This window comes from Protopterus annectens, chromosome 4.part0 (genome assembly GCF_019279795.1).
Source record: "Protopterus annectens isolate FY-2018-M chromosome 4.part0, PAN1.0, whole genome shotgun sequence".
Taxonomy (NCBI): Eukaryota; Metazoa; Chordata; order Ceratodontiformes; family Protopteridae; genus Protopterus; species Protopterus annectens.
The window spans coordinates 192,491,095-192,511,533 of NC_056733.1; the positions used below are offsets into that span (position 1 = coordinate 192,491,095).

At 41.1% G+C, this 20,439-nt stretch overlaps 1 protein-coding gene across 2 annotated transcripts in view; it reads left to right on the forward strand.

Annotated features, from left to right (window-relative positions):
* Positions 1-1,099: 1,099 nt before the first annotated feature.
* Positions 1,100-20,439, forward strand: part of LOC122799251 — a 191,980-nt gene continuing 172,640 nt past the window's right edge. For both annotated transcript variants that reach the window (XM_044068192.1, XM_044068193.1), the window contains exon 1: positions 1,100-1,374. In XM_044068192.1, the coding sequence (XP_043924127.1) occupies positions 1,363-1,374 (12 nt within the window). In that variant the 5' untranslated portion in view covers positions 1,100-1,362. The remainder of the gene's footprint in view (positions 1,375-20,439) is intronic.

Here is a 20,439-nt window from a genome sequence, read left to right on the forward strand (position 1 = left end):
CTTAATTGAGAGACCTGTCACATGGGATCTTCTTAGTGGGAGCTGACACAAGGCATCCCCCTCACTGGTACTTTAGTCACACTGCATTTTGTCTCTGGGAAACCAGTCACATGGCATTTCCGCATTGGGAGATCAGTCACAATCGTCCACAGTACACCTTCTCATTGGGAGACCAGTCACAAGGAATATCATCACTGGGAGAGGAGTCATATGGGATCTCATCACTGAGTGATCAATCACAAGGTATCCCCTCATTGGGAGACAAGTCATACACCATTTCCTCACTGATAGACTAGTTACATGGCATTACCTCATTATAAAACAAATCACACTGCATCTCCCTACTGGGAATCCAGTCAAACATCATCTCCTTACTGGTGAACCAGTCACATGGTGTCTCCTCACTGGAAGACCTGTCTGATGGGATCTTCACATTGGCAGACCAGTCACATAACATCCCCTCATCAGGATGCCAGTTACACAGCATCTCTTTACTGGGAGACCAGTTATACATCACCTCTTCGTAAGGCTGCCAGTCGCAAACCATCTCCTTACTGGGAGACCATTCGCATGCCATCTCCTCACAGGAAGGCCAGTCACATGAAAATTCGTCATTGGGATGCTTATGAAGGTTGCCAAGGTATTTTAGTTGTGTGTGTATAATTTTACTTAATGCTGTTAGAGTAATGATTTGTATTTTAGACCACTAACAGCAGGGCAGGAAAAGGAGCAAAAAAGATGATTACTAATGTACAGCCTATGAGTTTTAATTTGAAAACAAAATATCTTGGACTGCTATTGCTTTGGGAATTATTTCAGAAAGTGAGTTTTTTTTTACTTTACTTCTGTTACTGTCTTATAGGAAAGTCTCTTTACATCACATATTATCTTCTTTGCAAACTTTATACATATCTGCTGATCATGTGTATTGTACACAAGTTGGCTGCTATAAACTTTGTTCCTGGAGTTTCCAATTGCAGAAAATACATTCTGCAGTTTCGGTTTCTGAAGAAGTGAACACCCAGGACAGACTCCTCCCAGCTAAGCTAAAACGTTGCTGCCAAACCGCTTGAATTCATTCTTTCCCTTATTTCAGGCAGGAAGGACTTTATGCAGAGGTCTGAAACTATTTGTTCGGGTTTCTCTTGCATTAAGTAGACTGCTTATCAGGACAAAAATTTCTCAGACTTAATTTGCAAAATAAAAGTCTTCAAGCTACTACATTTTTTTATTTGAAAACTAAAACTTACATCTTATAGAAGGACAGACAAGAACAAGGAGAGGGCATCTTTTGCAAGAGTATTAAGGCACATTCTTCACTAATAAACTGTAGTTTGCTGGTTGACGTCTGGCCTTTAAAACATGGATGGAGCGGTAAGTACAAACTCTCAGCAGTACCTTACATTTGTCAGGAGGGATTAGTTAGTAATGTTCAGAATTCAAACTTATAACCAGGAAGCATTTGATACGTTGCAAAAAATCAGTTTTCCTTTAAGCTACTTTTGTTTGCTTTTATGACTTGATTTTTGCTTTTCATAATTCATTCAGTAGACATACTGTAATAATTTCCTTTTCTGTGTGTATCTTCCCCTCCATCCAAGGAGTGTGACAATGGGCTAAAATGGTTACTTGTGTGGTTATGATATAGCAATGGAGAGGGTAATGTGAGTGGAAATCAGTAAATACAATTATAATTTTAATTTGGGTGCTTTAGCTACTGGGACTAGATGTAAGGCCAGTAAGCCAGTCTATCCTGTGCAAGTATTTTCCCATATTTCCTGTATGAATGCTGATGATGAAGTATAGTACATGGTAGTGTTTTCTTTTGCTTTGCCCTTATCCCGCTCCAAAATTACATGGCTGGCTTTTGCCAGAATTTTAAAGAAAATGTAATTCTAATGGAACATTTGAGAATCTGACAACGATGCTGTCTATGTACAATTAATATTGATTGCTTATTCACCTCCAATGTTGCTAACAATAATGCCTGACAGGTTAGGTGCTACAGAGTAATAATAGATTGGTCAGGGAGGTTGTGAGTTACAACGCCACAAGCAAAAGACCTCTAACCCCAGAAGTTTCATTATTTCTCCTTACTGTCCTTCCTGGGGAGCATTATTGAGCTTTGAAAATGGGCTGTTAAATCACTTTGTATTTGTTTTATTATTAGTATATCCATTTTTTATATGTTTAATGAAAAATAGTTCCCTTGTCTAATGTTTCAAAATTGCTTTAGAACATGTAATTGTTGTTGGAGGAATTATGCATCCAGTATGTAAGGATATAATAATGTCTAAAGAGAGAGAGTTACACATACACACACACACACACACACACAAATATATACAGCCTTTCACTTGCATATATACAATATACTGCAGTATATTTAGTCAAAAAACACAACACTGAACAAAACCAAGATCAATCTCAAATTATTGACTTTATAAAAAGAGCAGCATTTTATTGGGGGGAGCCCCCAGCACCCCCATACCTCCTACTACTTATATATACCAACTTCAAGATCACATGACAACAGGATAAGGGCAAATTCCCACTCCCAGCTATGCCATGACCTCCAACAAACTAATGCCAGCATTATGCAATAATTTTACCACTCATTCGTTTATGCTGGCATCAAAAATGTTTTACATTCTGAACATTCTACTAACTGTCCAAAACACATATATACATTTTATATATATATATATATATACATACATTTGCATACATACACACACAAAGATGTAGGGGCAGAGATACAGTCTTACACATATACAGAAACTCAAATGTAACCACACACATACAGTCTCACACACACAACATGTAGATATGTAGACATAGACTCAAAACACATATAAACAGAAACACATACACATGCAGAGGCATAAATCACACAGACTCAGACATACATGCACAGAAAAACATATGCACATGTGCACACTGCAAGCATACACACACACAAACAGTCATGCCGACACACACACACACACACACACACACACACACACACACACACACACATTTGAAAATCAGAGAAGCAAACACAAATATAGACTGGAAGTTACCATACCTCTCAACCTCTGAAAGCAAGAAATCTAGACAAAGCCATAGAGAAAAGTGGAACAAAGGCCCACCAAGAGGGACAAGTGCTAAATATTGCACTTACAAACTTAGAAAGTTGATAGAATAACAGGTTTTGCATTAGCATGAATTTTCTGAAGGATATGAAGTCTGAAACTTAAATGTCTGTCATTATTTTCTAACTTCAGTCTTTAATGATTTGCTAGTAATTTGCCAGAAAACCACAATTTTATGAACAATGAACCAAAAATATGAGGCAAACATCTGGATATTCTACAAAAATCTGTACACACCACATATTCCCAGCAATTGCAGCCATTTTTTGACTTTGTATACTCTAGATGTCATATTGTAATAAAATGAAGAATTACTTAAAAATAGCAAGAAGAATATCAGACACAAGTGCAAAGGATTACAACTGCCCCCACATACACCCTCTCTTTCTTTCTCTCACAAACACAAACACTTCTTTGTAACTGCTGCAGTTCAAGTTACTTGCATTAGTTTTGTTTTACTTTTTCCACTCACTCTTTAAATGCTGTTACTGAGGTGAAGGGAAAAGACAGGTCCTTGTAACTGCTGCTGGTACTGCAGTCAGACCACTCAACCATACTGAATTCCTCGGTATTTACCCATTTTGAGGGCAAAATATTGGGGTGCCACGAATTCCTGAGTGGCCCCCTTAATTTCCGAATTTCAATTTTTCTTTTTAAATTACCATACCACTTTAAATTTTTGGCTGATGTCACCATGCATCACCAGCCTATAGGGGCATGTGTGATGACATCAGCTACTGCCTGTTGAGCTCTGAGGGAAGTGAATAGGGAATATAGCAGTGATGGCAGTGGGCGGCATAATTTAAATTTGCAGAGTCCTCCAGCCAGGTAAGAACAATTGTGCCGGTATTGCATTATTTTATTTGCCAGCCAAGATACTGTTTGCAAGTTTGTTCATTGTTGTCGCATAACTGTGTGTGTGCCAGGCCAGCCAATCAAGAAACTGTGTAGAAGTTTTATCTAACTGTGTATGTGCCGGCCAAGAACTGTGTGCGTGCATTTCATAACTCCACCAGCCACTCTTGCAGGTATTTGCTTTTGTTTTACTGCTTTATGTATTATAACTCTGTTTGCTGTATTATGACTCCACCAGCCATTTGCTTATAGACACTGCAAGTTGCTTCATTCGTTCTTGAGATACTTGCTCTTGCTGTCTTTAGATTTAGGGTGTATGTGTGTATTCAACTGGCAGGCATTTCAGAACTCCACCAGACATTTGCTTTATGTGCAGCCGCCCGTTCTTTCGTCAGTTTTTAAGTCCACACTGACATACTTGCTCTCTCTTTTTAGGATTTAGGGTGTGTGTCTGTATTTGCTTTCTTGTTTAAAGTGTGTGTATTCAACTGGTGTGCATTGTTGTATTATAACTCCACCAGCCGTTTACATTCAACCGGCATGTAAGTCCACAGTGAGATACTTGCTTTATGTACAACCGCTTGTTCTAACCTCACACTGAGATACTTGCTCTTTCTTTAGATTTTATGGGTGTGTGTGTGAACTGCACATTATCGTTCTAAGTCCACACTTTGCTCTCTCTCTTTTTAGGATTTAGAGGGGTGTCTATATTTGCTGTCTAGTTTAGGGGGTGTGTATTCATCTGGCGTGTACTTCTGTATTACAACTCCACCAACATGTATTTCACTAGCCATTTGCTTTATGTACAGCCAGTGTGTGTGTGTGTGTGTGTGTGTGTGTGTATTTGCTCTCTAGTTTAGGTGTTGTGTATTCAACTGGCATGCATTGCTGTGCTATAACTTCACCAACATGTATTTCAGAAACCATTTGCTTTTATGTACAGTGTGTGTGTGTGTGCGCACGTGTCTGTGTGTAAAATGCCCCGGGTGTACAAATTTTCACAGAACTTCTGGATGTTTGGCTCAGTGGTTTGTTCCTCTTATTCAGGTGGTGTAGTGGTACAGTGGTAGTGTTGTTGCCTCACAGCAAGAGGTTCTCTGGTTCAGTTCTCAGCTGAAGTGCCTTCTGTGCAGAGTCTGCATGTCCACTCTGTTTGTGTGGGTTTCGTCTGGGTGCTGAGGTTTCCTCCCACATATAAAGACATGCCTCTGGAGCATTTCTCCTCAGGCCTCTGCTGAAAATTGGCTTTGTTCCAAGTTGGACTTTCCCAGTAAACAAATGTTAAATAAAAATAAAATAAATTGTATGGTTTTCTGGCAAATCAGTGACAACTGAATTCATTCACTAAATAGCCATTTCAGTTTGTCTTCCTATCTTTCAGGAAACACATGATAACACATTTTATTCTACCAACTTTGTAAGATTATACAAGCAATGTTTAAAATGTGTCCCCTGTTTTGGGCCTTTGCCCCCCCCCCCCCAAATAAATGTTGTCTTTTTCCTGATTTATTGTGCTGCACAGTTCTTCAGGGAAGGAGAAGTTTAGTGCTACTTATGCAAAGTCTACTTCCATTATTAGTAGCACAACAGGTAGTATTCTTTCTTTTACTGCCGAAAGCTATAGGTTCTATTCCCACAGTATGTAGATAGATTGCTGATACTGTACTGTGTTGTACTTTTAAATGGAGTGGATGCTGCAGTCCTGAGGATGTCCTCCTTTGGCAGAGATACCTAGTAACTATGAACCTGTTATCAGTTTGCCATCCATTCTCCATTGAAATATCCATTCTCCATTGAAATATTGCTAGCTTATCATTTTTTTAATGTAAATATGCAATTTACTTGTAAATGAAACAATGAAATGTAAAGTTTTTCTCTAGCGGCAACCTCTTCATTAGTACAGATGTCTTTAATGTGGTATTATTTAGATGACTTTTACTTCTGCAGAGATTGTGCATATTTACTGATACTGGTGGATTGTAGAAGTTTGAGTAGACTTTTATGATTGAAATGTTCTGAATTGGGCAGTTTTGTCACTGGTTCATGCATTTTATTTCATTCTTCCTTCTTCTTTCGGTTGCTCTCGTTAAGGGTCGCCACAGCAGATTATCTGTTTCCATTTCTTCCTGTCCTCTGCATCTTGCTCTGTCACACTAACCACCTGCATGTCCTCTCTCACCACATCCATAAACCTTACCTTAGGCCTTCCTCTTTTCCTGTTACCTGGTAGCTTCATCCTTAGCATCTTTTTCCCAATATACTCTGCATCCCTCCTCAGCACATGTCCAAACCAACGTAATCTTGCCTCTCTGGCTTTATCTCCAAACCTTCCAACCTGGGCTGACCCTCTAATATACTTATTCCTAATCCTGTCCTCCCTCGTCACACCCAGTGCAAATCTTAACATCTTTAACTCCGCCACATCCAGCTCTGACTCCTGCCTTTTTGTCAATGCCACTGTCTCCAACCCATATAACATAGCTGGTCTCACTACCCTCTTGTAGACCTTCCCTTTCACTCTTACTGGTAGGTACTCGTCTGTCACAAATCACTCCTGACACACTTCTCCACCCACTCCATCCTGCCTGTACTCGCTTCTTCACCTCTCTTCCACACTCACCATTACTCTGAACTGTTGATCCCAAGTATTTAAACTCATCCACCTTCACCACCTCTACTGCCTGCATCCTCACCATTCGTCTATCCTCCCTCTCATTCACACACATATATTCTGTCTTAGTCCTGCTGACCTTCATTCCTCTTCTCTCTAGAACATATCTCCACCTCTCCAGGGTCTCCCCCACCTGTTCCCTACTCTCACTACAGATCACAATGTCATCTGCAAACATCATAGTCCACAAGGACTCCTGTCTGATCTCGTCTGTCAACCTGTCCATCACCATTGCAAATAAGAAAGGGCTCCAAGCTGATCCTTAATGTAATCCCACCTCAACCTTAAATGCATCCGTCACTCCCACCACAGACCTCGCCGCTCTCACACTACCCTTGTACTTATCCTGTACCACTCTTACATACTTCTCTGACACTCCCGACCTCCTCATACAGTACCACACCTCCTCTCTAGGCACCCTGTCATATGCTTTCTCTAAGTCCACAAATACACAATGCAACTCCTCCTGACCTTCTCTGTACTTCTCCATCAACACTGTCAGAGCAAACATTGCATCTGTAGTGCTCTTACCCGGCATGAAAACACACTGCTGATCACTAATCATCACCTCCCTTCTTAACCTAGCTTCCACTACTCTTTCCCATAACTTCATGCTGTAACTGATCAGTTTAATCCCTCTGTAGTTACTACAGCTTTGCACATCACCCTTATTCTTAAAAATTGGTACCAAAACACTTTTTCTCCATTCCTCAAGCATCCTCTCACTTTCCAATCTAGTTAAAAACTCCACTGCCATTTCACCTAAACACCTCCATGCTTCCATAGGTGTGTCATCTGGACCAACAGCCTTTCCATTCTTCATTCTCTTCATAGCAATCCTTACTTCCTCCTTGCTAATGCACTGCACTTCATGAGTCACTATACACACATCATCCAACCTTCTCTGCCTCTCATTCTCTTCATTCATCAGCCCCTCAAAGTACTCTTTCCATCTGCTCAACACACTCTCCTCGCTTGTGAGTACATTTCCCTCATTATCCTTTATCACCCTTACCTGCTGCACATCTTTACTAGTTCAGTCCCTCTGTCTAGCCAATTGTACAGGTCTTTTTCTCCCTCCTTAGTGTCCAACCTTTCATACAACTCTTCATATGCCTTATCCTTAGCCTTCGCCACCTCTCTCTTTGCCATGCACCTCATCTCCTTATACTCTTGTTTCCTTTCTTCATCTCTCTGACAACCCCACTTCTTCTTCACCAATCTCTTTCTCTGTGTACTCTCCTGTACTTCTTCATTCCACCACCAGGTCTCCTTGTCCTCCTCCCTCTTTCCAGATGTCACACCAAGCACATTTCTAGCCATCTCCCTTATTAGCTCTGCTGTAGTTACCCAGCTATTTGGTAACTTTTCACTGCCACCCAGTGCCTGTCTTAACTCTTCCCTGAACTCCACCTCACAATTACCCTTTTTCAATTTCCACCATTTGATCCTTGGTACTGCCCTCACACTCCTCCTCCTCTTCTTGATCACCAGTGTCATCCTACAAACCATCATATGCTGCCTAACTACACTTTCCCCTGTCGCCTTTACAGTCTCCAATCTCCTTCAAACTGGCCCTTCTACATAAGATATAATCCACCTGTGTGCATCTTCCTCCACTCTTGTATGTCACCCTATGCTCCTCCCTCTTGTTAAAATATGTATTCACCACAGCCATGTCCATCCTTTTGGCAAAATCCCCTACCATCTGACCTTCTGCATTCCTTTGCTTAACACCATACCTACCCATCACTTCCTCATCCCCTCTGTTCCCTTCACCAACATGCCCATTGAAATCTGCTCCAATCACCAGCCTCTCACCCTTGGGTACAGTCATCACCACTTCATTCAAGTCACTCCAAAAGTTTTCTTTCTCATCCATCGCACACCCAACTTGTGGAGCATATGCACTAACAACATTCATCATTACACCATCAATTTCCAGCTTCATAAACATCACTCTATCTGACACTCTTTTCACTCCAAAACACTCTTAGCATACTGTTCCTTCAGGATAACCCCTACGCCATTTCTCCTCCCATCCACACCATGATAAAACAATTTGAACCCATCTCCGGTACACCTAGCCTTGCTCCCCTTCCATCTAGTCTCTTGCACACACACTATACCAACCTTCCTTCTGTCCATCATATCAGCTAGCTCTCTCCCTATACCATTCATACTGCCAACATTCAAAGTTGCGACCCTCACTATCACAGTCCTAGCCTTTACCTGCCTTCAGGCATGCCTTCCCCCTCTTCTCCTCCTTCGGCCAACAATAGACCAATTTCCGCCAGCACCCTGTTGGCCAATGGTACTGGTGGTGGTCGTTGTTAACCCGGGCCTCTACCGATCCGGTATGTATATCTGTACTGTTGTCCGCATGTATGATTTGGCAAAATTTTATTCCGGATGCCCTTCCTGATGCAACCCTCCCCATTTATCTGGGCTTGGGACCAGCACAAAAAATGTTTTCATTTTCATTGTTTCATTGCTTACTGGAAAAATGTTCAAACAATAAATTAAAAATGTCTCTAACAAGTGTGCTGTATTATACAAGGAATATAATTTAATAACACAGTCAGAAAGGTATATCAAAGAACACATGTATGTTTTGTGTGCAAGGGGGCCTATGATTTGAAAACAGCCCATAGGTAATCTTTATCCATCATTGGCCAGATGCATTTTCTTTGAATATGGGTTTCAATGCTGTTTCAATGAATGTGAGTTTCAAGGGCAGAGAAGTTTTAATGCTAAGTCTAATTTTATTGTGAGACTGTAATGCTTTGTTTAGCATATGTCTATTAGTGTTTGCCCTATAAAATATAAAATAAAATCCAAATAATCATTGTAGAAGTAAAGCAGTATGCACATTACAGTGCTTATGGTAAATGAGGCAAAATAGCCAAGTAATGTGACATTGGAATGGCTGTAGGGGGACTCTGGAGCCATATTTTGGTTGTCTCTTCTTCAGTTTGCATTTGAAAGTTGGTATTCCACAATTCCGTTGGAGAAGGCTAGGTTACAAAATTATGTATGCAAATTTTATGTTAATCAGCGTACAGATTTGTACCTATTTTTCATGGGTATTTGTCCAGATTTTTGATGATTCCAGGTTGAGAGGTATGACTGCAGTTATTTTTTCTTTAGTTCAGTTTTCCTCATACTTGATAAGTCTGGCTTTTCAAGAGCTGTGTTTTGTGAGGGGAAGGAAAAGAGTAGGTACTTGTAATTTCTGCTGCTGTAGTTGCATAAGTTAGACTGGTTTAGCTTATTTATTTATTTATTATTTTATCTATGGTCCCTAGCCTTGGCATTTTAGTATTACAGCAGTATTTTTCCCCCTTCCATCCACACTTCATGGTTGTTTTGTATGTAGTGTGAAACCGCAGACCTCTGTTTATTGGGCTTTCCTCATACATTATTACCCTGTTAGAAAATGTATGTTCTCCAATAAAGGTTTGTTTCATGTTCAGCCTATTTTCTAAAGACAGGTATCTACCCAATGCATACAATTTAAGAGGAAAAGATTCAGAAGCATGGCATGTACCCAAATCTTCAGTCACCAAGTCACAGTGCATTTATTTATTTCACTGATATGTTAACTGAGTAGGTGAGCTGGCACAACACCCTTTTCAGCCATGACCTTGGCCAAGATCTTGAAGTTTTGAGTAAAACTATATAATGCACAGTACAAACATATTGAAATACAGTTAGGTTACATATACAATCAGACAGAATAAAATGCATTAGAATGTACAGCACACTTAAGTAGAATATTTACAGGCACAGAAATTTCTTAAGATTGTAGGTTTGTTGGCCTGTAAAAGTGCATCCATAAATTAGTTTAAAAAGTCTTAGAGTCTTACTGCTGCAACAAGACACCGAGGAGCTATAGCAACACATTAGGGGAGGCATGTTAGTACAGAGTGTAGGAAAGTTAAAAATTAACAGGCTTTTGCTGTGTGTGTGTGTGTGTGTGTGTGTGTGTGTGTGTGTGTGTGTGTGCGCATGCATCATAGAGTGACAAAAGGAAGAATCTATAGTCAGGTAAATTACACACATGAGCTGGAAAGGAGTTCCAAATTACACAGCCTTTCTCTGAGAATTTTCTTCCAGTGCAACTTATGAAGAAGATGAGCGTTTGGCATGTCATAGTGGTGAAATTGTTTGCAAGAAGTGAGTAGCTGATAGAATGAGTGGAAAGTGTGGCTGGGGGGGGGGGAGAAATGAGAACAGAGGAGTTTGTAGATGGCAGAGCCTAACTGGAAGGTGACCCTTTCAGTAATAAGCAATATATATATATTTTTTTTATTTGGTTTTAAAAACAATAGGTAAGTAAATCGATTATAAAACAAACAAATAACTATTTGCATAGGTCCACAGCTGATTAATACATCAAAATTATACAAATCAACAACAATTCATATTTTTGAAGCATATCTTTAAGTTTAAGCCAAGATTTATATGAATATGTAATATTAGAAGTTCTTATTTTTATAGTACGCAAATCACAACTGCAAACAATTTTTGTCATACTAATAAATTCAACACTAGAGAGGGTAACTTTACTTTTCCAATTTTTAGTAATTACTTTTCTGGCTATAGCAATAATAGACCAAAGAAGATGCATTTGATTGTTTATAATTATGTCAGGGATCAGAGCATTAAATAAAATTAAAGATTTAAAAATATTACATCTGACCATAGAGCTTGTATGAAGTTATTAATTTCTTTCCAAAAAAGGGAAAAGACTTCACATTCATATACCATATGCATCCAATCAGATATTATTTCAGAATCAAATGTATAGCATTTAATTCTGTTTGTTTTATACATAATTATAATTTTGTTAGGAGTGACAAAAGCTCTGTGTAAGAATTTCCAAATGAAAATTTTCCAGTATAAATAAGATGGAGTTTTATCTCTAGATTTTTAATATTTTCTTGTATTCTGCAGAGAAGTCTTCATTATTAATTTTTGAGGAATAATTCTAATAGGAATTGTCTAAATATGTGTAATCTAACTTAAGGATCTTATAAATTTGTGACAAATTTGATTTATTTTTCATTGCAATTATTACTGATATTTATTAAGATTTCCATTAATTTGGGGAACAATTTCTTATCTAGGTTAAATATCTTAGTAATCTCTGTATTCACAAAGTCGCTAAATATTTGTAAAATTAACCAGTTCTCAGAATCTTGGTTGTATTTAGTCATTACATTTTTAACACTATACATATATATATATATATATATATATATATATATATCTATATATAGATTCACTTTAGAAGCTCGAAATACTGAAATGTCGAATTTCAGTATTTTGTGCCCGAAATACTGAAATATCATTTCGCGCCCATAAAGTCAAGTCCTGGAAAGAACGAAAACTCAGAAGCGTGAAATTCAAAATCTGGCATACCGTAGATTTTGAATTAGCGCTTCTGGTGTTTCACTGTGGTTACAGATTCAGGTAAGTGCTTATGTGTTAAGGGTTTTGGGTAGGGGCTGTGGTGTGTGGTAGTGTGTTTTGTTACTGTGATGTGTGTGTGTGAGGAGAATCTAGCTTGTGTGGTGGTGTTTTGTGTGTTTTTGTATGCTGTGCGACCTTGGAGTCAGAATATATAAGTAGGGGGCTGCAGGGGGGCTTGCACCCCTGCTTTTATGTAGGACAGAGCTTGTGTTTGTGTGTTGGGAGGAAGGTGTGTGTTTGTGCACAGTAGAAGCGGTAATTCAAAATCTACGGTATGCGAGATTTTGAATTTCACGCTTCTGAGTTTTCGTTCTTTCCAGGATTTGACTTTATGGGCGCGAAATACTGAAATTTGATATTTTAGTATTTTGAGCTTCTAAAGTGAATATTAACGGGTCTACTTCATATGATTGAAATTTCATTTGACTGACTTTCATCTGACTGAGACCAAAATACCTAATTTTCAAAATACTGAAATCTCACTTGACTGAAACTCATTATACTGAATTGTACATACAATGATTACAGAGATTTACTGAAAGTTTGGTCATCAAAGATATCTGCACGCTGATTAACAGGTTGATAAGAGCTCTCCCTGTGAGAAAACCTCAGTTGCAGAAAAAAAAAAACATACCAAAGCTATCAAATTGGATATAGTTCAGTTACAATTTTGTAATTACTCTGCCTAGGTGCCAGCAAAGAAAAAGAAATGTAGAAAGTAACATAAAATCAATCACAAAAAGAGAAAAGACAACTCTAGCTGGAAAGAACCTTATAGCTGTTCAGCAAAAAGCAGTTCAAGTTTCAGCTGTGGTACAAGAGATGGCTTGCAGTAATTTAGAGGAAAGAACAAGTCAGATGCAATCAGTGTTTTTTTAAATGAGTAAATCTTTGAATGAATGTATACAGTAAAATAACAAAAGGCTGGAAAAATAGACAAGACTGGCTAAACATGATGCTTCTCACGAAGAGCTTTTAAAAAAAAAAATAGTAGCATCAGAAGACAGAACATGCAGAGAAAACGTGAGATTTTCCAGTATACCACAGATACTGGAAGAAACAGACTGTTCTAGTTTTATGAAGTACAAATAAACAACTGGAATATTGTTCTACCATATGATCTGTTAATTGAAAGGCTTATTGTGTATGTGCTCCAAACCTGGCCACGAGAATGTAGACAAGACCTGTGTTAGTAAAGATGTAATAATAGTGCCAGAGGAGTTGCTACTGACAAAATTCTGACAGAAGGGAAAAGTATGAAAAATTAGGAACAACAGAATGTTTGCGGAACATGATTATTCACTGTACACAAGGCAGAAGAGAAACAAAATTTTCATAGCATCAGGGAATGTTGAGTGGCAGGTCTAAGATTCAAGCTGCTGTATTTAGCTGTCTTTAGAATATTTTTCTTGGAGAATCAAGGACAGATGTTCTTTGTGTTTCACTGTTGCAGCCATCACATTTGGGTTATCCCTGCCAGGATAGCCCTCGGCCGGCCCGAATACCAGATGCCTAGTATTTCTGTGTCGGTTGCTGTCGCTTCAGGACTGATGTCAGATTGTCAGTAGTACAAAGTAAGGCAGCCGACACCATTACATCAGTCTTTCTTGCCATGAAGCCCGAAGCAGAAGCAGTTCACACGAGTGCCAGTCAGCCGCTACCTGAGTTTCATCTACCGAATTGAAGCTGAAGTCTTCTAAAGCTACGTACCCCATTGGGGATCCTTTTTTCTTGCACTAACCGATGTCAGAAAAAGTGAACAATTGTCTCACCTATGGAAAGCAAATACCACACCAAGACTTTCATTCTTACTGTGTCACTTGCTTAGGCCCAGACCACGATGTCCCCCCGCTGTCGCTTCTGTGCTTTGTTCAATGCCAGAACTATCCATCGTCAGGCCCTTATTGTATCTAGATATTTTCGCTTACAGTCCTCAAACTCCAATATGGCTTCGATAAGCCATCTGACAGCAGATCTTCTGAAAAAATGTAAAGATAAAGACAGGGACAGACCGCACAGGTCCAAACCTACCGACACTCCCGTTAAGCTAGTCAGATGTGAAGTTCAATCTCACCGTTCATTCTTTACTGATGGGTTCGGAGCCGATCCCTCAGCTCTGATACAGCCAATTGCAAAGCTCTAGGTCTTCAAATAGCTCGAGGCCAAGTCCCTATCCCATGATGCACCTGGAATTACCTCAGATCTAGTTTGCCACTGCAACGGATCAAAGGTTCTGCTTTAGCTCGGCCAGTAAAACTGATTTTTTTCATTATTATTCAAAGTTTTGTGCTAGTTAGATAGCTTTAGGTATTTTAGTAGAGTTTTAGAAAGCTCTTATAGCTTTTGGTGTGTGTTTACCCACTTATAACCCTTCCCATTGTGTGCTTTAAAAACTTTTTCTAGTTGGCCTAGCTTAAAATCTTTATTGATATTATAGTGTGTTTTATTAGTGATCTTTTGTCACAAGTTTTCCTATTTCTAGATAGTTATAGTTATTGCTGTGTGTGTTTTAGCCTTAGAACTTTTATAAGGCTTAGTAGTATATTACTGTTGAAGTTTGCTGTAAACAGTTTATTGTTATAGATTAGATAAGGCTTGTTGTATTTCTCAGCAGCTATCTTCTTTTATTGCATAGCCTGCATGAATTCTTGTTGTGTGCTTTCGACAGACTTTTTCTGTCAGTTTGCATTTACATTATATACTCGTGTGTGTGTGTGTGTGTGTGTGTGTGTGTGTGTGTGTGTGTGTATGTGTGTGTGATTTAGCCTGCTTTATTTAGGCTTGTGTGAATATTACTGTTGAATTTTTTGAGGTGATAGTAATTTTTCCGGGATTATTATGGCTGACCAAGACAACACCCCAAGTCTGGGTTTAACAAATACCCAAAGTGTGGCCAAAAGATGTCTGCAACAGACAGCCACGTAAATTGTGTATACTGTTTAGGAGCTCTGCATTTGCAAGACAGTTGTGCTATTTGTCATTCCTTCTCCTCAAGGGTCCTTCAGGAAAGGAAGAGAAAACTCATCGACAGAGGGTTGTTGAAGCCTTCGTTTCAAAAAGCTTTGAGTGACCAAGATGGATCCAGCAAGTCCTCAAAGTCTTCTAAGACTTCAGACTCGAAGAAATCTAAAAAGGCCTCGACTTCAGCTCCATTGCAATCGGAACAGACAGTTTTTTTCCTTTCTGAGCCAGTCCCCAGTATTGGAACTGGTGTCCGAAGCGCCTAAGAGTTCATTACTTCAGTCGATACCACCTTCGGTATGCTCCTCTCGATCCTCTATCAGCCTGTCAGATCTGGATGTGGATCGTGCAGTGCAGAAGCTGTTATTGGCACCGGCCTTGGCAAAAATGTTATCGGTTTTGACCCAAATGGCTTCGGAGCCGAAGACCCTTGCACCAACTCAAACTATTCCTCCTCCGAGCCATGCTGGTCCTTCGGAGCCAGAGGAGTCCGTCCTGATGTTAGTGGAACCCTCAGAGCCGACGCCTGCTCCAGTGTCTTTGGCTCCATGCACTCTGACATCCTCAGTGCTGATCAAGGACTCTAGGAGCCAATAATCTCTGGATGGGTCCAGGGAGGACAGTCAGACTGACTTGTCTGTTCCGACTCTGCCTCTCGGGGCCTCGGCTCAGATGAGCTCGACTCCTATTATGGGTTCGGAGCCCACTGTCCCAGTGCCGGGGATGTCGACGGTATCTTTGGGTCTGTCGGCTCCTTCACATCAGAGCAAAGGTGCTTTCGATGCCATGAGGAGAGTCATGTCTCCTAAGACATCCTCGACCTCAGGTCTGCCTTCCTCCTCTCCTAAAGTGCCTGTGTCTGCTTCTGCCTCACACATTCTGACCAAGAGTAGAGACCCAGAGCCTCAGGCAGCCCCATTGGGTGGCCCCTGCTCTTCCGAGGCCTCACCAGAAGCTCCCACTGATGAGGTTCCCAGGAAGAGGTTGTGTAAGAGGAAACATCTAGACTCCCCACAGAAGTCTCTAACATCAGATACTGACTTAGATGAGTCATAAGGGTCCCCACAGTCCCCCTATGAGGATATCTCATTCGCTGAGAAACTTGAAATCCTTAGGCAGAGGGGTGACTGGCAGTCCAAAAGCCCTACTGAGGATGAGTCAGTTCTCCTGAAGGCTTTTTTGTCTCAGCCCTCCACGTCTTGGATGTCTCCGCCCTTCGATTAGCTGATGCAGCTGGTCTCACAAAGGGAATGGGAGTCTCTGGATACTATGAAGCCTGTCCCTAGGAGGCCTAATAAATTCATTTTTGCCCCCTTGACAAAATATTTTTAACAAAAGGTGTTCCAGTTGATGCCATAGTGGTGGCGGCAGCCACCAAAAAGGAAATGTCTGAGACTTCCTCGTCTATCCATCCTCCCAACAGAGACTCCAGGATTATGGATAGATATGGGAAGTGCATGTTTAGTTCAGCGACCTTTGCTCTTTGTTCGCGCAGCTATTTAATCCATTTTACCAGGTTACAAAGAGATCTCCTTAAGGAGCTAGGAGATACTCTTCAGGGTACAGTAGCTGCAGGAGCTTCTGACAAAGTTGCCGCCCAGCTCACTACCCTCAATTCTATAGTCAAATCATCCATGTGCCTCATCTCTTATGCAGCTGATGGAATGAGTAGGGCAGCGGGTACAGGAGTTGTTCTTAGGAGACATTCCTGGATGCGCTTGTGTTCCTTCGCTGAACCCTTCAAGTTATCCTTCGTCAACACTCCCTTTGATGGCTCCTCCCTTTTCAGGCCTAAAGTGAAGGAAACCTTAACCAGGTGTGAACAGGACGGAAAGACTCTGTCTGCCATCGGAGTCCATTTTTCCACCCCTACCCGACCCTACCCTAAAGGTCAAAGGGGAGGAAAAATGTGGTTCCGAAAAGCCCAAGGAGCCTTTCAGGACATACATGGTGAATCCCCCTCCAGAGGTAGAGGAGGGGGCAATAATAGAAGACGCCACCCTCGTGGCAGAGGGGGGTCCGCAACACCAGGGAAACAGAGATCATTTCTCTGGGAAGCCCTACCAGCGCTCTTGAGAGGAGGACCGACTGTCCTGCTCTGGAGGCAGTCGGGGGTCGCTTATCTTTGTATCCAGATGCCTGGCTCAAAATAACAAAAGACAGCTGGGTACAAAGTATCATTTCCAGAGGATACTTCATTCCATTCACCATAACCCCTCCAATCATAAGAAAAATCTCGGATGTTCCGTCCAGTTACAAGGAACAGGCAACAACAGAGGTCCAAACATTACTAAGAAAAAGAGTCATCCAACCAGTCCCAGCAGACCAGACAGGATCCAGAACTTACTACAGATTCTTTTTGGTTCCAAAGAAATCAGGGGACATACTGGACCTCAGCAGACTGAACCAATATGTAAAGAAAGAGAAGTTTTGGATGGTCACGCTTCAGTCTATACTTCCCTTCTTAGGGAAAGACAATTGGATGTGCTTGATAGATCTCAAGGATGCATACTACCACATAAAAATGGTCAGACCATCCAAGTATCACCTGTACCTGTGCCCTGCCCTTTGGTCTCACTACAGCCCCCAGAGTGTTCACCAAATGCATGGCAGTGGTCACGGCTCACCTGAGGCGTCTAGGATTCCAGGTGTTTCTGTACCTAGACGATTGGCTCCTTATCGCCACCACCAGGCATCAACTTATTCAGGCCAAGGAATCCACTCTGTCACTTTGCAATCATCTGGGCATTACAATCAACACAGAAAAATCTGTGTTGTCGCCATCACAGCATATCGTTTTTATCGGAGCAGAGTTGGACACCACCACCACCACACTAAGGATTCCAGTAGAAAGAGTATTTCTTTTTCATCAGCATGTCAGCATTCTGATATCAAAAGACAGAGCACCAGCATCAGAAGTTCTGAAATTATTAGGCATGATGGCAGCAGCAATTCTAGCCATACCACTAGCTCGTATACACATGTGGATACTACAATGGCTGTTGTTCACTCAATGGTCTTACCAAGAGCTTCCCATGTCTCACACTATAATGATCACAAATTCCTGCAAAAAGGACCTTCTGTGGTGGTTGACCTCACTTCATTTTATGATAGGATGCCCATTTGTGCTACCCCCTCCAGTGGCCACAGTGACCATGGACACTTCCCTGATAGGGTGGGTCCTCTGGGCATGATTGCGATTCAGACAGACAACATGTTAGTGGTCTGGTATTTGAACAAACAAGGAGGAACCAGGACTTACCCCCTTTGTCATGAGGCTCTCAGAGTATGGCAATGGGCTGTTTCCACCCAGCACTTACTGTTGGCAATGCACATCCCGGGGAAATCCAACATGACAGCAGACAAGCTCACAGGGCTATATTGTTGCCCCACGAGTGGTCCCTCAAGAAAGAAATGGAGGGCAGGATATTCTACAGGTGGGGCCAGCCTTGCTGAGACCTTTTTGCCAGTCACATGAACACAAAATGCAGAAGCTACTTTGCCCTGATTCCCCCTCTGGGAGAAGCCCCAAGGGACGCACTTGTACATGATTGGCTTCTGGGTCTCCTCTGTGCATTTCCACCAATCCCGTTGATATCCAAGCTTCTACAGAAAACAAAAACCCTGGGAAGGACCATCATTCTAATAGCCCCTCATTGGCCTCATCAAATGTGGTTCCCCTTCCTTCGACTTCATCTTTTGGAGGATCCTTGGATTCTGGACCCAGTTCCAGACCTTCTGACGCACTCGTCGGGGGATCTTCATCCCTCTGTGCAGTCCCTGAAGCTGACAGCTTGGCTGCTCCAGTTCCCATCATAGCCAGATTCCATAACCTCTCCATTGAGACAAACAAGATCCTTTTGTCTTCTCATAAATCTTCTACTAGGAAGCTATATCTTAGCAAATGGAAAAAAATTTCTATATGGGGCCTCTAAAAATAATGTTGATCCATACCAAACCCCTATGGCCTCAATCTTGTAGTTCTTGACTATGATTTTTAACAAAGGAGATGCAGCTGCAACATTTCGTGTTCAATTGGCTGCTATTTATAATTTTCATCTTGGATTTGAAGGGCTGAATATCATGTCTCACAAGTTATCCAAAGCCTTTTTCAAAGGGACTTTTCATATTAGACCATGTGTGAAATCTCCCTATTCTACATGGAATCTAAATTTAATCCTTTCCCAGATAATTCTTCAAACATTTGAACCAGCTTCCTCTTGTGACTTCAAATTTTTGTCATGGAAGGCCATCTTTCTGGTAGCTATTACTTCTGCCCGCAGAGTGTCAAAGCTTCAGGCTTTATCCATCAAGCCTCCATATTTGATATTCCATGCTGACAGAGTCTCACTTAGAACAAACCCCTCATTTTTGCCCAAAGTCTGCACTGAAACCAATCTCAACCAGATTATTGGTTTGTCAATCTTTTTCCCCTACCATTCCAACAGTTTAGAGTATATGCTGCACAAAACTGATGTTCACAGGCAGCTCAGATTTTATTTGGATAGAACAAAAGATTTCAGAAAATCAGATCAGCTTTTTGTTTCATTCTCTGACTCCAGGAAGGGAAGACCAGTGGCTAAAACAACTCTGTCTAAATGGTTATCTGATGGTATCACCTTTGCCTATTCAGCTGACAATATGCCTTTGCAACATGAGATTAAAAGCTCACTCAAACAGAGCAATTTCTACATCATCTGCTTTTTCTGGCAGACTCCCCATTGATAACATTTGTGCAGCACCACTTGGTCAAAACCTCATACCTTTATCACTCATTACAAAGTTGACAAGGCCCTCCAGGGGCAGGGCCTCCTTTGGATCCACGGTCCTGAAAAATATACTTCCATGAGCCACCCAAGGTTGATGGTACTTGGGACACTACCCATCAGTAAGGAATGAAAGGCAAGATTGAACAACTTCACATAAAGAAGTTATGTACTTACCATAACGTTCCATGTGAGTTGTTCATCTCGCCTTCATTCTTACGTCCCTCCCTCCTACCCCCTCTTGGGCTGATAGATGACTGAGATGCTGGATCCATCCTGGTTACTCAAGCTGCCTATACCTTTCTCTTGGGAGTGACAAATGACGTATGGTATTATTATACACAGCAAACAAGATCTGAGGTAATTCCAGGTGCATCATGGGATTGGGACTTGGCCTCGAGCTATTTGAAGACCTTGAGCTTTGCAAGTGGCCGTATCTGAGCCGACGGATCAGCTCCAAACCCATCAGTAAAGAATGAAGGCAAGATGAACAACTCACATTGAACATTATGGCAAGTACATAACTTCTTTTTCTCTGTCCACAGCGAGGAGCTTTAGCAGCCCCTGATAC